The sequence below is a fragment of the Lethenteron reissneri genome, unplaced genomic scaffold, assembly GCF_015708825.2.
Source record: "Lethenteron reissneri isolate LAM-NWPU_2019-01 unplaced genomic scaffold, ASM1570882v1 scaffold_1352, whole genome shotgun sequence".
NCBI lineage: Eukaryota > Metazoa > Chordata > Hyperoartia > Petromyzontiformes > Petromyzontidae > Lethenteron > Lethenteron reissneri.
Genome location: NW_026891061.1, coordinates 57,125 through 67,570, shown reverse-complemented (window position 1 = coordinate 67,570; position 10,446 = coordinate 57,125). Strand labels below are relative to the sequence as shown.

Below are 10,446 nucleotides of genomic sequence, written 5' to 3'. Positions count from 1 at the left end.
GCGTGGACGGTGACGTCAGCTGGCGTCTCTCTCACAGCAGGTACGTCCTGACGACGGCGTGGACGGTGACGTCAGCTGGCGTCTCTCTCACAGCAGGTACGTCCTGACGACGGCGTGGACGGTGACGTCAGCTGGCGTCTCTCTCACAGCAGGTACGTCCTGACGACGGCGTGGACGGTGACGTCAGCTGGCGTCTCTCTCACAGCAGGTACGTCCTGACGACGGCGTGGACGGTGACGTCAGCTGGCGTCTCTCTCACAGCAGGTACGTCCTGACGACGGCGTGGACGGTGACGTCAGCTGGCGTCTCTCTCACCGCAGGTACGTCCTGACGACGGCGTGGACGGTGACGTCAGCTGGCGTCTCTCTCACCGCAGGTACGTCCTGACGACGGCGTGGACGGGCCTGCCGCACGCGGGGCAAGGCTCGTTGCGGCGCTTTAGCTTCTTGGCGCACGCGCAGCACGTGACCAGGTGGCCCGTCTCTCCGTGCACGAGCGTGCAGGTCCTGGGCCGGTGCTGGCACACGAGGCACACGAGGCACGCGGCGTTGGCGTCGCTGCTGCTGCTGCCGCTGCTGCTGCTGCTGCCGCTACTGCTGCTGCTGATGTCGTGGTCAGAGCTCGCGGGAGCCGAGGGAGCGGGGGAGACGGTGTCCGACGACGTCTTCGTTTTGACATCGTCGTCAACGCCCTCCTCCTCCTCCTCGTGTCCGTCTCCTCCTCCTCGTTGCGGTTCCTGTTGGGACTGACCACAACTTGCTCTGGGCTACGGACACGATGAGCAGAGTCGACGGTTACAATGGTAAAAACCACCTGGTTCCACCCAGCCCACAGATTATTGTGTCCGTCCGTCAGTCGTGCATGCAAGAATGGGAGGGGTGGGGCCGGGTGGGGTGGGGAGGATGGGGAGGTGCTGGGTGGGGTGGGGAGGGTGGGGCTGGGTGGGGGGTGGGAGAGGGGTGGGGCTGGGTGGAGAGGAGAGGGTGGGGCTGGGTGGGGCTGGGTGGGAGGATGGGGAGGGGCTGGGTGAGGAGGCTGTGCGTAGCTACGCTGCTGTGAGAGACTTACTTTTATGAAAAACACGGACAAGTCAATCAAAGCGTGTGTGGGCCACCGATCCCCACGCTCGCACCGGCCGCACGCGCGAGCGCACGCGCGCTCCGACGTGCTCGTAACGCCACCGCCAAACTCACCTGCCGCTTGTCTCCGTCGGCCGTCGCCAATGAGCTTCCCTTCACGGCTCCCGCCGCGTAATCTGCATGCCGCAGAACGACACGCGCACCGATACGTGAGCACCGCGACAGCAGAGGTCGCAAACGGGTTTTGATTCCTTTCACGTACCCGTACCCGGCCGTACCCGTACCCTACCCGTACCCGGCCGGGTACGGGTAGGGTACGGGTATCGGGTACCCGATTGCGACCTCTGGGATAGAGCCATGTTGCAGGCGCGGGTGGGTTGATTCTAGGAACTTGAATTGTGAGAAGAGACAAGACGTTGGGAAATGAGTGACAAACGGTTACTCACCAGTGACTCACGGCCTACCCGTACCCGGCCGCACCAGGGTCGCAAACGGGTACCCGGCTACCCGTACCCGGCTGGGTACGGGTAGCCGGGTAAAGGTGTCGACATGCCAAGGGGTAAGGTAAAGGGGTTAAAGGTAGTTCGGAAGAATTACCCGGTAGGGTCAAGGTAGCGCGAAGTGTTACCCGGTAAATACGGTGCCTTGTTTACCGCTAGAAGCTCCGTGGAGCAGTCTGTGGCCTCTATTCAATAAGTAATATTTTTTAAAACTTTTTTTTAAACACGCTTTTATGAAATGTACGAGTACTGGCAGAACTCCACGACTCCAGGAAGTGGCCACAACGTGAGGGACCGTGGCCGATTGCAGCCAACGCCAGTTGATTGTGGACAATTAGACCCAAACCGAAACTTAACAAATAAAAAAGAATGTTCAAAAAATTATATATTTTTGTCATCAGTATGACATAAGTATACCAAGTTTGCAGTCGATACCACATTGGGAAGTGGGTTAAAATTGAGTTACAAGATTTGAGGATACAACAACAACGACAAGCGTGTAAAATTGGAATCATGGAGAGTATTCTACATGAACAAAGCGCTCTACCTATAGCATTTACCGTTATAAACCTTGTTCATGTGTAGTAGTTCCCCAGTAATTACCCTGTAATCGGGTAATTCGTATGGGGTAAGGGTAAAAGGTAGGGTAAAGGTAGGCTCGTTGCTTTTTACCGGTGATGATACTACTACTAATATTACCGATGATGATACTACTACTGATGATACTACCGGTGATGATACTACTACTACTGCTGATGATACTATTACTAATATTACCGATGATGATACTACTACTGCTGATATTACCGGTGATGATACTACTACTACTGCTGATGATACTATTACTAATATTACCGATGATGATACTACTACTGCTGATACTACCGGTGATGATATTAGTACTGCTGATACTACCGATGATGATACTACTACTGCTGATACTACTACTGCTGATGATACTACTATTACATTTTAACTTGTACCTTACCTGCTAAAGGGTCTAAGGTAAGGGTAGAGTGATTATATTATGGTAAGGTAAATGGTAGGGTAAAGGTAGGCTCGTTGTTTTTACCTTTAAACTTTTACGTTACCTTGCCGGGGCCTGGCTCCACCTTTGCGTCTGTCGGTGGCGGCTCTGCCGAGCGCCTTGGCCAGGAGAGCGCCCAGCGACCTGGGCGACGAGCTGCAGACAGAGGAGAGATGTCTGTGAGAGAACGAACGCTGGGGTGGAAGTTTGCGTGACTGCAAGAATCCATACTCTTTGCTTCTTTGAACAAATAAAATATTAAAAATTCGTGATTTAATTTAGTTATTTCTATTTTTATTTTATTTTTTTTATTTTATTATTTCCCTTCTACGTGACTTTACTGAAAGAACCAATGTTTGACAATTCATCGTGTTACATTCTATTTTATTCACCGTTTGCAACTCCAACTGAGGGTTAAAGTGCGCATGTTCGTCTGATAGTCAATCATTGAACGCAAGCTACCGAACAACCATTTCACGCACATGCCGGTTTACCTATTAAACCGAGTATAACACTTCCTGTAAACAACGAGAGTTTATTTGTTTCACCAGGTGAGAACTCAATAGTCCGGGGATTAGTTTCATACGCAAGGGTGGTGACACCTGGGTAACCCGAGCTGACAAAACCAAATCAAATCACGTGAAATACAGCAATCAAATAGAAACATCTGAGAAAAAACGGTGTCATATGAGAAATGGAAAAACATATGGCAGATATAAATCAATGTTCAATAATACACACTCTTTGTGTTGGCTCAGCCACATTTTCAAACTGATCATAGTACAATTACAATTAAGTTACATAATTGTTTTACAGGATGTGTGTGAAATGAACATTCTAAATTAGCACAAGCTGATAATTGTTTATATACCATTCTATCTGGCAACAAAACTGACACCTTTTTTACAAGGAATCATGTTTGCATAGACCACAATACCTGCAGTCATAATGCAAACAAAAAACACAACTCTGATAATGTATGCACTGTCCTTGAAGTTGATTGGTCCACACCCGAGACAGCTTTCCTTAGAGCCTAGTCTCACATGGGTTGGACCAGATGACGCCAATAGGCGCACAGCTCAAAGACAACGCACCATCAGAGTATGAGAGCTCGGGGTGAAGCACAAGCTGTCGCACAAACAAAATCAACAACGCAAGGGTAGATTTTACACGGCAAATTAGAAAAGTTGTGCCCATCAGATGAGCTCTCCCATCACGCCACAGGACCGATGATCCAGTGGTCACAACAGCGCACAGTTCATCCGTGGTACATACCGTCGCAACCCTCGGTTGACAAACTCCTCGACACGCCGCCGGTCTTTCTCACCTCGGCTCTTTGAGGGAGAAGCTCTCCACGCCGAACAGCTCCCCCAGAGGGTCGCCCTTGCAGTGCACGATGTGTAGCCTCCGCTTGTCGTAGAGTTGCTTCGTCTTGATGTAGCCGCCCAGGTGATGGAAGACCTGCGCGGGAGGATGCCTCCGTCAACTGAGAGGCCTCCTCCAACCTCTCAATACTCTGACAGTGCGCTCTTTTTGAGTGAGTTGTGCGCCTTTTGGCGTCATCTGGTCCAACACCATGTGAGACTAGGCTCTCAGAAAAGCTGCTTTGGGTGTGGACCAATCAACTTCAAGGACAGTGCATACATTATCAGAGTTGTGTTTTTTGTTTGCATTACGAATGCAGGTATTATGGTCTATGCAAACATGACACCTTGTAAAAAAAGTGTCAGTTTTGTTGCCAGATAAAAGGGTAAAAATTAACCCGTAAAAACAAAGTTTTTCGCTATAAATCCTTTATATGCGTGGCGGCTAGAGTCCTCTCGTCCTCTGGCTTGAGATGGCTGCCACCTATGGGTCAGATGATTGCCTGCCACCATTAAGCAATTGGTAATTAAATATAATAAAAAAATTCCTAAAAAGTGTAAAATTTTTGAAAAAAAATTTTTCACGAAAATAAATTGTCACGCACAACGAGTCTGTGTGCAAAATGTCAGCTCGATTGGATCACGGGAAGTGGGTTAAAAAACGACCGAAAGATTTGCACGGTCGTAAGCGCGCAAGCAAGTGAACTTAATATAAAGGATTTTTAAAAAAACAATTATCATTTTGGGGCAATGCCAGGCAAAGCGGCGGGCAAACCGCCCACGCCTCGGCACAGGCGTCGCGAGCGAGCATCCGCATCTCACCTGCGGCAGCGTGAACGTGTCGCCTGTCGCACCGACAGAGCGCAAGAGACGCAGCAGCAGAGGCACAGGCCTCACCGCCTGCGGGACAGACGGAGAGAGAGGCGGTCGTCACGTCACCCCCGCATTGAAATCGCCCTCGAAGCAATCGTTGCGCAAATCGTAATCACGCAACACTTTATCTGCTCGCCGGCTTGTTACAAAAGAGACACGCCGACACCAAGAACACGCGCATCTCCGGTGAGCGCACAGTCGGCTAAGTATGGTGCGGAAGAAGTTCAACGCACACGCACACACACACACACACATGCGCAGACACGCAAAGCAAACGCGCACACACACGAGCCATTAGGAGTGAGCAACACCCCTCAATGCGCGCGTTGCTGTGCAAAGATTCATACTCTTTGGATTTTTCGGTAACGTCACGTAGTTACATTTTTTAAAATCCTTTATATTAAGTTCACTCGCTTGCTTGCTTGCGCGCTTACGACCGTGCAAATATTTCGGTCGTTTTTTAACCCACTTCCCGTGATCCAATCGAGCTGACATTTTGCACACAGACTCGTTGTGCGTGACAATTAATTTTCGTGGAAAATTTTTTTCCCAAAATTTTCCACTTTTTAGGAAAAAAAAAATTTCATATTTAATTTAAAATACCAATGTGATAAAAATGAAAGCCGTCTCGGGTGTGGACCAATCAATTTCAAGGACAGTGCATATCATTATCAGGGTCGTCTCTATTTCGTTTGCATTTTGACTGCAAGTGTTGTGGTCATTGCAAACACGATCCCTTGTATAAAGGTGTCGGTTGTGTTGCCAGATAAAAAGGGTAAACCCCTATTACTATATCTTGCTACTGGCAAAGGAGGTATCATGATGTAGATTCCATAACTTACACCACCAGGCTGTGTTCACCCAACAACCCACTCAAACACGAAACAACACTCGGCCTAAAGCGATTGTCTCAAACGCATTGTAAGCACACGGCGACATGAACGCAATCGCAAACACTGACCAAAGCTTCCTCGCAAACTCCCAAAGCTGAAGAGATGGAGGTGGAGGGGCTGCCACTCATGATGACGACGACGACGACGACGATGATGACAACTGCAGAGACACACAGGGACGTGTCGGTTAGCCTGAAGCGCAGTGAGGACCCAGCCTGACAATGACCACCAATCAAGGGGGGTGCTGCTGTTGGTTGGCATCAAGGTCCACAACTGAACTCGGCTTTTAGAGACTGCAGCACGGTGTAATCACCTCTTAGGTTTGTTTTTCCGGTAAAGTCACCATGTAGGTAAAACATTTAAATTAATAAAAGTAAAATATAACTAATTAAAAAATTCACGACGTTTCGGAGGCAACACAAGCCTCCGTCTTCAGGTGGAACCGTCACAGCCACGACAGCTGTATCAAGTAAATGAGAGATTGCAAGAGCTACCACTCCGTATATATAATGGTTGGAGAGGGGGGAAGGGCCAGGTACGGCACACTTTTTATTAATATGGTAAGGTGAGGCTTAAGAGGCTGAGCCTTTGTTATCACCACCGCAACGCCGCCGATTCGCTAAAGTAGCAACGTCGCACACATCGAGGAGACACGATCATTACGGCGGGAGAAGAGATGATAGATGTACGTATGTTGTCTAGGATCTATGAAAGCATTTTGGATTGGGGATTGTTCCAGCTATTCTGATCGATTAAACTACACGCATTACAAATTGTCCATTTTCTAGCGCTGCTCCGAGGCCATAAACACTCAACTCTTTTCTCACCAGGAAAGGGCCGCTGAGCTACCCGGCTCTTTTTCAGAAGCGACCTGGCCACAGATGGTAGCCTAACGAAGCGATTCATTTCGTGAAAATTTATAGCAGTGGGTGGGTGAGTGAGTGGGTGAGTGAGTAGGTGGGTGGGTGAGTGGGTGAGTGAGTGGGTGAGTGAGTGAGTGGGTGAGTGAGTGGGTGAGTGAGTGGGTGAGTGAGTGGGGTGAGTGGGTGGGGTGAGTGGGTGGGTGGGTGACTGGGTGGGTGGGTGAGTGGGTGAGTGAGTAGGTGGGTGGGTGAGTGAGTGGGTGAGTGGGTAAGTGAGTGGGTGGGTGAGTGAGTGGGTGAGTGAGTGAGTAGGTGGGTGGGTGGGTGAGTGGGTGAGTGAGTGGGTGGGTGGGTGAGTGGGTGGATGAGTGAGTGGGGGGAGTGGGTGGGCGAGTGGGTGGGTGGGTGAGTGAGTGGGTGAGTGAGTAGGTGGGTGGGTGAGTGGGTGACTGAGTGGGTGAGTGAGTGGGTGGGTGAGTGGGTGGATGAGTGAGTGAGTGGGTGGGTGGGTGAGTGAGTGAGTGGGTGAGTGAGTGGGTGAGTGGGTGGGTGAGTGGGTGGGTTGAGTGAGTGGGTGGGGTGAGTGGGTGGGATGAATGAGTAGGTGGGTGAGTGAGTGGGTGAGTGAGTGAGTAGGTGGGTGAGTGGGTGAGTGGGTGGGTGAGTGGGTGAGTGGGTGAGTGAGTGGGTGAGTGGATGGGTGGGTGAGTGGGTGAGTGTGAGTGGGTGAGTGAGTGGGTGGGTGAGTGGGTGAGTGAGTAGGTGGGTGGGTGGGTGAGTGAGTGGGTGAGTGGGTGAGTGAGTGGGTGGGTGGGTGGGTGAGTGGGTAAGTGAGTGGGTGAGTGAGTGGGTGAGTGGGTGGGTGAGTGGGTGGGTGAGTGGGTGAGTGAGTAGGTGGGTGGGTGAGTGGGTGAGTGAGTGGGTGAGTGAGTGGGTGGGTGAGTGGGTGGATGAGTGAGTGAGTGGGTGGGTGGGTGAGTGAGTGAGTGGGTGAGTGAGTGGGTGAGTGGGTGGGTGAGTGGGTGGGTTGAGTGAGTGGGTGGGGTGAGTGGGTGGGATGAGTGAGTAGGTGGGTGAGTGAGTGGGTGAGTGAGTGAGTAGGTGGGTGAGTGGGTGAGTGGGTGGGTGAGTGGGTGAGTGGGTGAGTGAGTGGGTGAGTGGGTGAGTGGATGGGTGGGTGAGTGGGTGAGTGTGAGTGGGTGAGTGAGTGAGTGGGTGGGTGGGTGAGTGAGGGGGTGGGTGGGTGGGTGAGTGAGTGGGTGAGTGAGTGAGTGAGTGGGTGGGTGAGTGGGTGAGTGAGTAGGTGGGTGGGTGGGTGAGTGAGTGGGTGAGTGAGTGAGTGAGTGGGTTGGTGGGTGGGTGAGTGGGTAAGTGAGTGGGTGAGTGAGTGGGTGAGTGGGTGGGTGAGTAGGTGAGCGAGTGAGAGGGTGGGTGAGTGGGTGGATGAGTGAGTGAGTGGGTAAGTGGATGGGTGAGTGGGTGAGTGGATGGGCGAGTGGATGAGTGGGTGAGTGAGTGGGTGAGTGAGTGGGTGAGTGAGTGGGTGGGTGAGTGGGTAAGTGGGTGAGTGAGTGGGTGAGTGAGTGAGTGGGTGGGTGAGTGGGTGGGGTGAGTGAGTGGGTGAGTGAGTGGGTGGGTGAGTGGGTGGGTGGGTGAGCAAGTGAGTGGGTGGGTGAGTGGGTGGATGAGTGAGTGGGTGAGTGGATGGGTGAGTGGGTGAGTGGATGGGCGAGTGGGTGAGTAAGTGGATGAGTGGGTGAGTGAGTGGATGGGCGAGTGGGTTAGTAAGTGGATGAGTGGTTGAGTGAGTGGTTGAGTGAGTGGGTGAGTGAGTGGGTGGGTGAGTGAGTGAGTGGGTGAGTGAGTGGGTGAGTGGGTGTGTGAGTGGGTGAGTGAGTGGGTGAGTGGGTGAGTGAGTGGGTGAGTGGGTGGGTGGGTGAGTGGGTGGGTGGGTGGGTGAGTGAGTGTGTGGGTGGGTGGGTGAGTGAGTGGGTGGTTGGGTGAGTGAGTGGGTGGGTGGGTGGGTGAGTGAGTGGGTGGCTGGGTGAGTGAGTGGGTGGGTGGGTGGGTGGGTGGGTGAGTGGGTGGGTGGGTGAGTGGGTGGGTGAGTGAGTTGGTGAGTGGGTGTGTGAGTGGGTAAGTGAGTGGGTGAGTGGGTGGGTGGGTGAGTGGGTGTGTGGGTGGGTGGGTGAGTGAGTGGGTGAGTGAGTGGGTGAGTGAGTGGGTGAGTGGGTGAGTGGATGAGTGGGTGAGTGAGTGAGTGGGTGGGTCGGTGAGTGAGTGGGTGAGTGAGTGGGTGAGCGAGTGAGCGCGTGGGTGAGTGAGTGGGTGAGTGGATGGGTGAATGGATGGGTGAGTGGGTGGGTGAGTGGGTGGGGTGAGTGAGTGGGTGAGTGAGTGGGTGAGTGATTTATTGGGTGAGTGAGTGAGTGAGTGGGTGGGTGGGTGGGGTGGGTGAGTGAGTGGGTGAGTGGATGAGTGAGTGGGTGAGTGGGTGAGTGAGTGGGTGGGTGAGTGGGTGAGTGAGTGAGTGGGTGAGTGGGTGGGTGAGTGGATGGGTGAGTGGGTGTGGATGAGTGGGTGGGTGAGTGGGTGGGTGAGTGGGTGGGTGAGTGGGTGTGGGTGAGTGGGTGGGTGAGTGAGTGGGTGGGGTGAGTGGGTGGGTGAGTGGGTGAGTGAGTGAATGGGTGAGTGGGTGGGTGGGGTGAGTGAGTGGGTGAGTGGGTGAGTGGGTGGGTGAGTGAGTGGATGAGTGAGTGGGTGAGTGAGTGGGTGAGTGAGTGGGTGGGTGGGGTGAGTGGGTGGGTGAGTGGGTGGGGTGAGTGGGTGGTGTGAGTGGGTGGGTGAGTGGGTGAGTGAGTGGGTAGGTGGGTGGGTGGGTGAGTGAGTGGGTGAGTGGGTGAGTGAGTGGGTGGGTAAGTGGGTGGGTGAGTGGGTGGGGTGAGTGAGTGGGTGGGTGGGTGGGTGAGTGAGTGGGTGGGTGAGTGGGTGGGTGAGTGAGTGGGTGAGTGAGTGGGTGAGTGAGTGGGTGGGTGAGTGGGTGGGGTGAGTGAGTGGGTGGGTGGGTGGGTGAGTGAGTGGGTGGGTGAGTGGGTGGATGAGTGAGTGGGTGAGTGAATGGGTGAGTGGGTGAGTGGATGGGCGAGTGGGTGGGTGAGTGGATAGGCGAGTGGGTGAGTGAGTGGGTGAGTGAGTGGGTGAGTGAGTGAGTGGGTGCGTGGTCATTTATTAACACGTAATTCAACTTGTAGAAAACAACTGTACTTGTAAACCAATGCGATTGTTAAACGGTGTTAATTTTTACGTGGCCTTGGTTATATAAATAATAAAAGTACGCGTCTACACGGAGCTCTCCCATGCGGGGCCGCGTGCCCCGATTTGCGGCCAAGATTCAGGCGAGACCGAGGCTTACGAGCAATAACCGGGCCGCGTTTTTATTCGTTGAAATAAAAAAAGTTGCATTCAATTATCGACGAGAACGTAATGTAAGCTGACAATAAACGAACTATTCCAACGCGACATTTGAAAATCGATACATTCAAGTTATAGCTTAAAGCAATAAAAATTAAACTCGAATTAAAATCAACAATTCGAGGCGCTTGAGTGCGGCCTAGCGAATGGGGCTACGCTGCACCACTCGGCAGACTTCCCGCATTGAGAACTCAATCACCGACGTATTATCACGGAGAGCCTTGGGGGGTCGAGTATTACTTAGAGCACACGTTGCGAGTTTATTCTCGTGGTCGTCGTCGTTGTTGTTGTTGTGAGTCAGCGAGGGGTGACGCCGGAACGCCGCTCGACTCACCGAGTGGAGGATGTTCCCCGCAACTCTGGGGACGCAGGGGAC

The 10,446-nt window shown here is 52.7% G+C and overlaps 1 protein-coding gene across 1 annotated transcript; it reads right to left on the bottom strand.

The window, feature by feature from the left end:
• Window positions 1-249: 249 nt before the first annotated feature.
• On the bottom strand, window positions 250-10,446 carry LOC133362053 (E3 ubiquitin-protein ligase Mdm2-like). Its single transcript, XM_061581021.1, has 7 exons — window positions 10,405-10,446; window positions 5,805-5,896; window positions 4,793-4,870; window positions 3,934-4,067; window positions 2,671-2,762; window positions 1,194-1,255; window positions 250-736 (listed from the first exon to the last, which is right to left on the bottom strand). Exons 2-7 carry the CDS (start codon window positions 5,862-5,864, stop codon window positions 368-370), a joined length of 795 nt encoding a protein of 264 aa, XP_061437005.1. The 5' UTR covers window positions 5,865-5,896; window positions 10,405-10,446; the 3' UTR covers window positions 250-367.

Bases quoted from the DNA above. Each gene is read 5' to 3' on its own strand.
- LOC133362053 (XM_061581021.1), bottom strand. From the start codon at position 5,864: ATGAGTGGCAGCCCCTCCACCTCCATCTCTTCAGCTTTGGGAGTTTGC. The intron at 1,256-2,670 runs GTAACGTAAAAG...TGCGGCATGCAG, and splicing joins TGGAGCCAGGCCCCGGCAAG to ATTACGCGGCGGGAGCCGTG. The intron at 737-1,193 runs GTGAGTTTGGCG...CAGTCCCAACAG, and splicing joins CCGACGGAGACAAGCGGCAG to GAACCGCAACGAGGAGGAGG.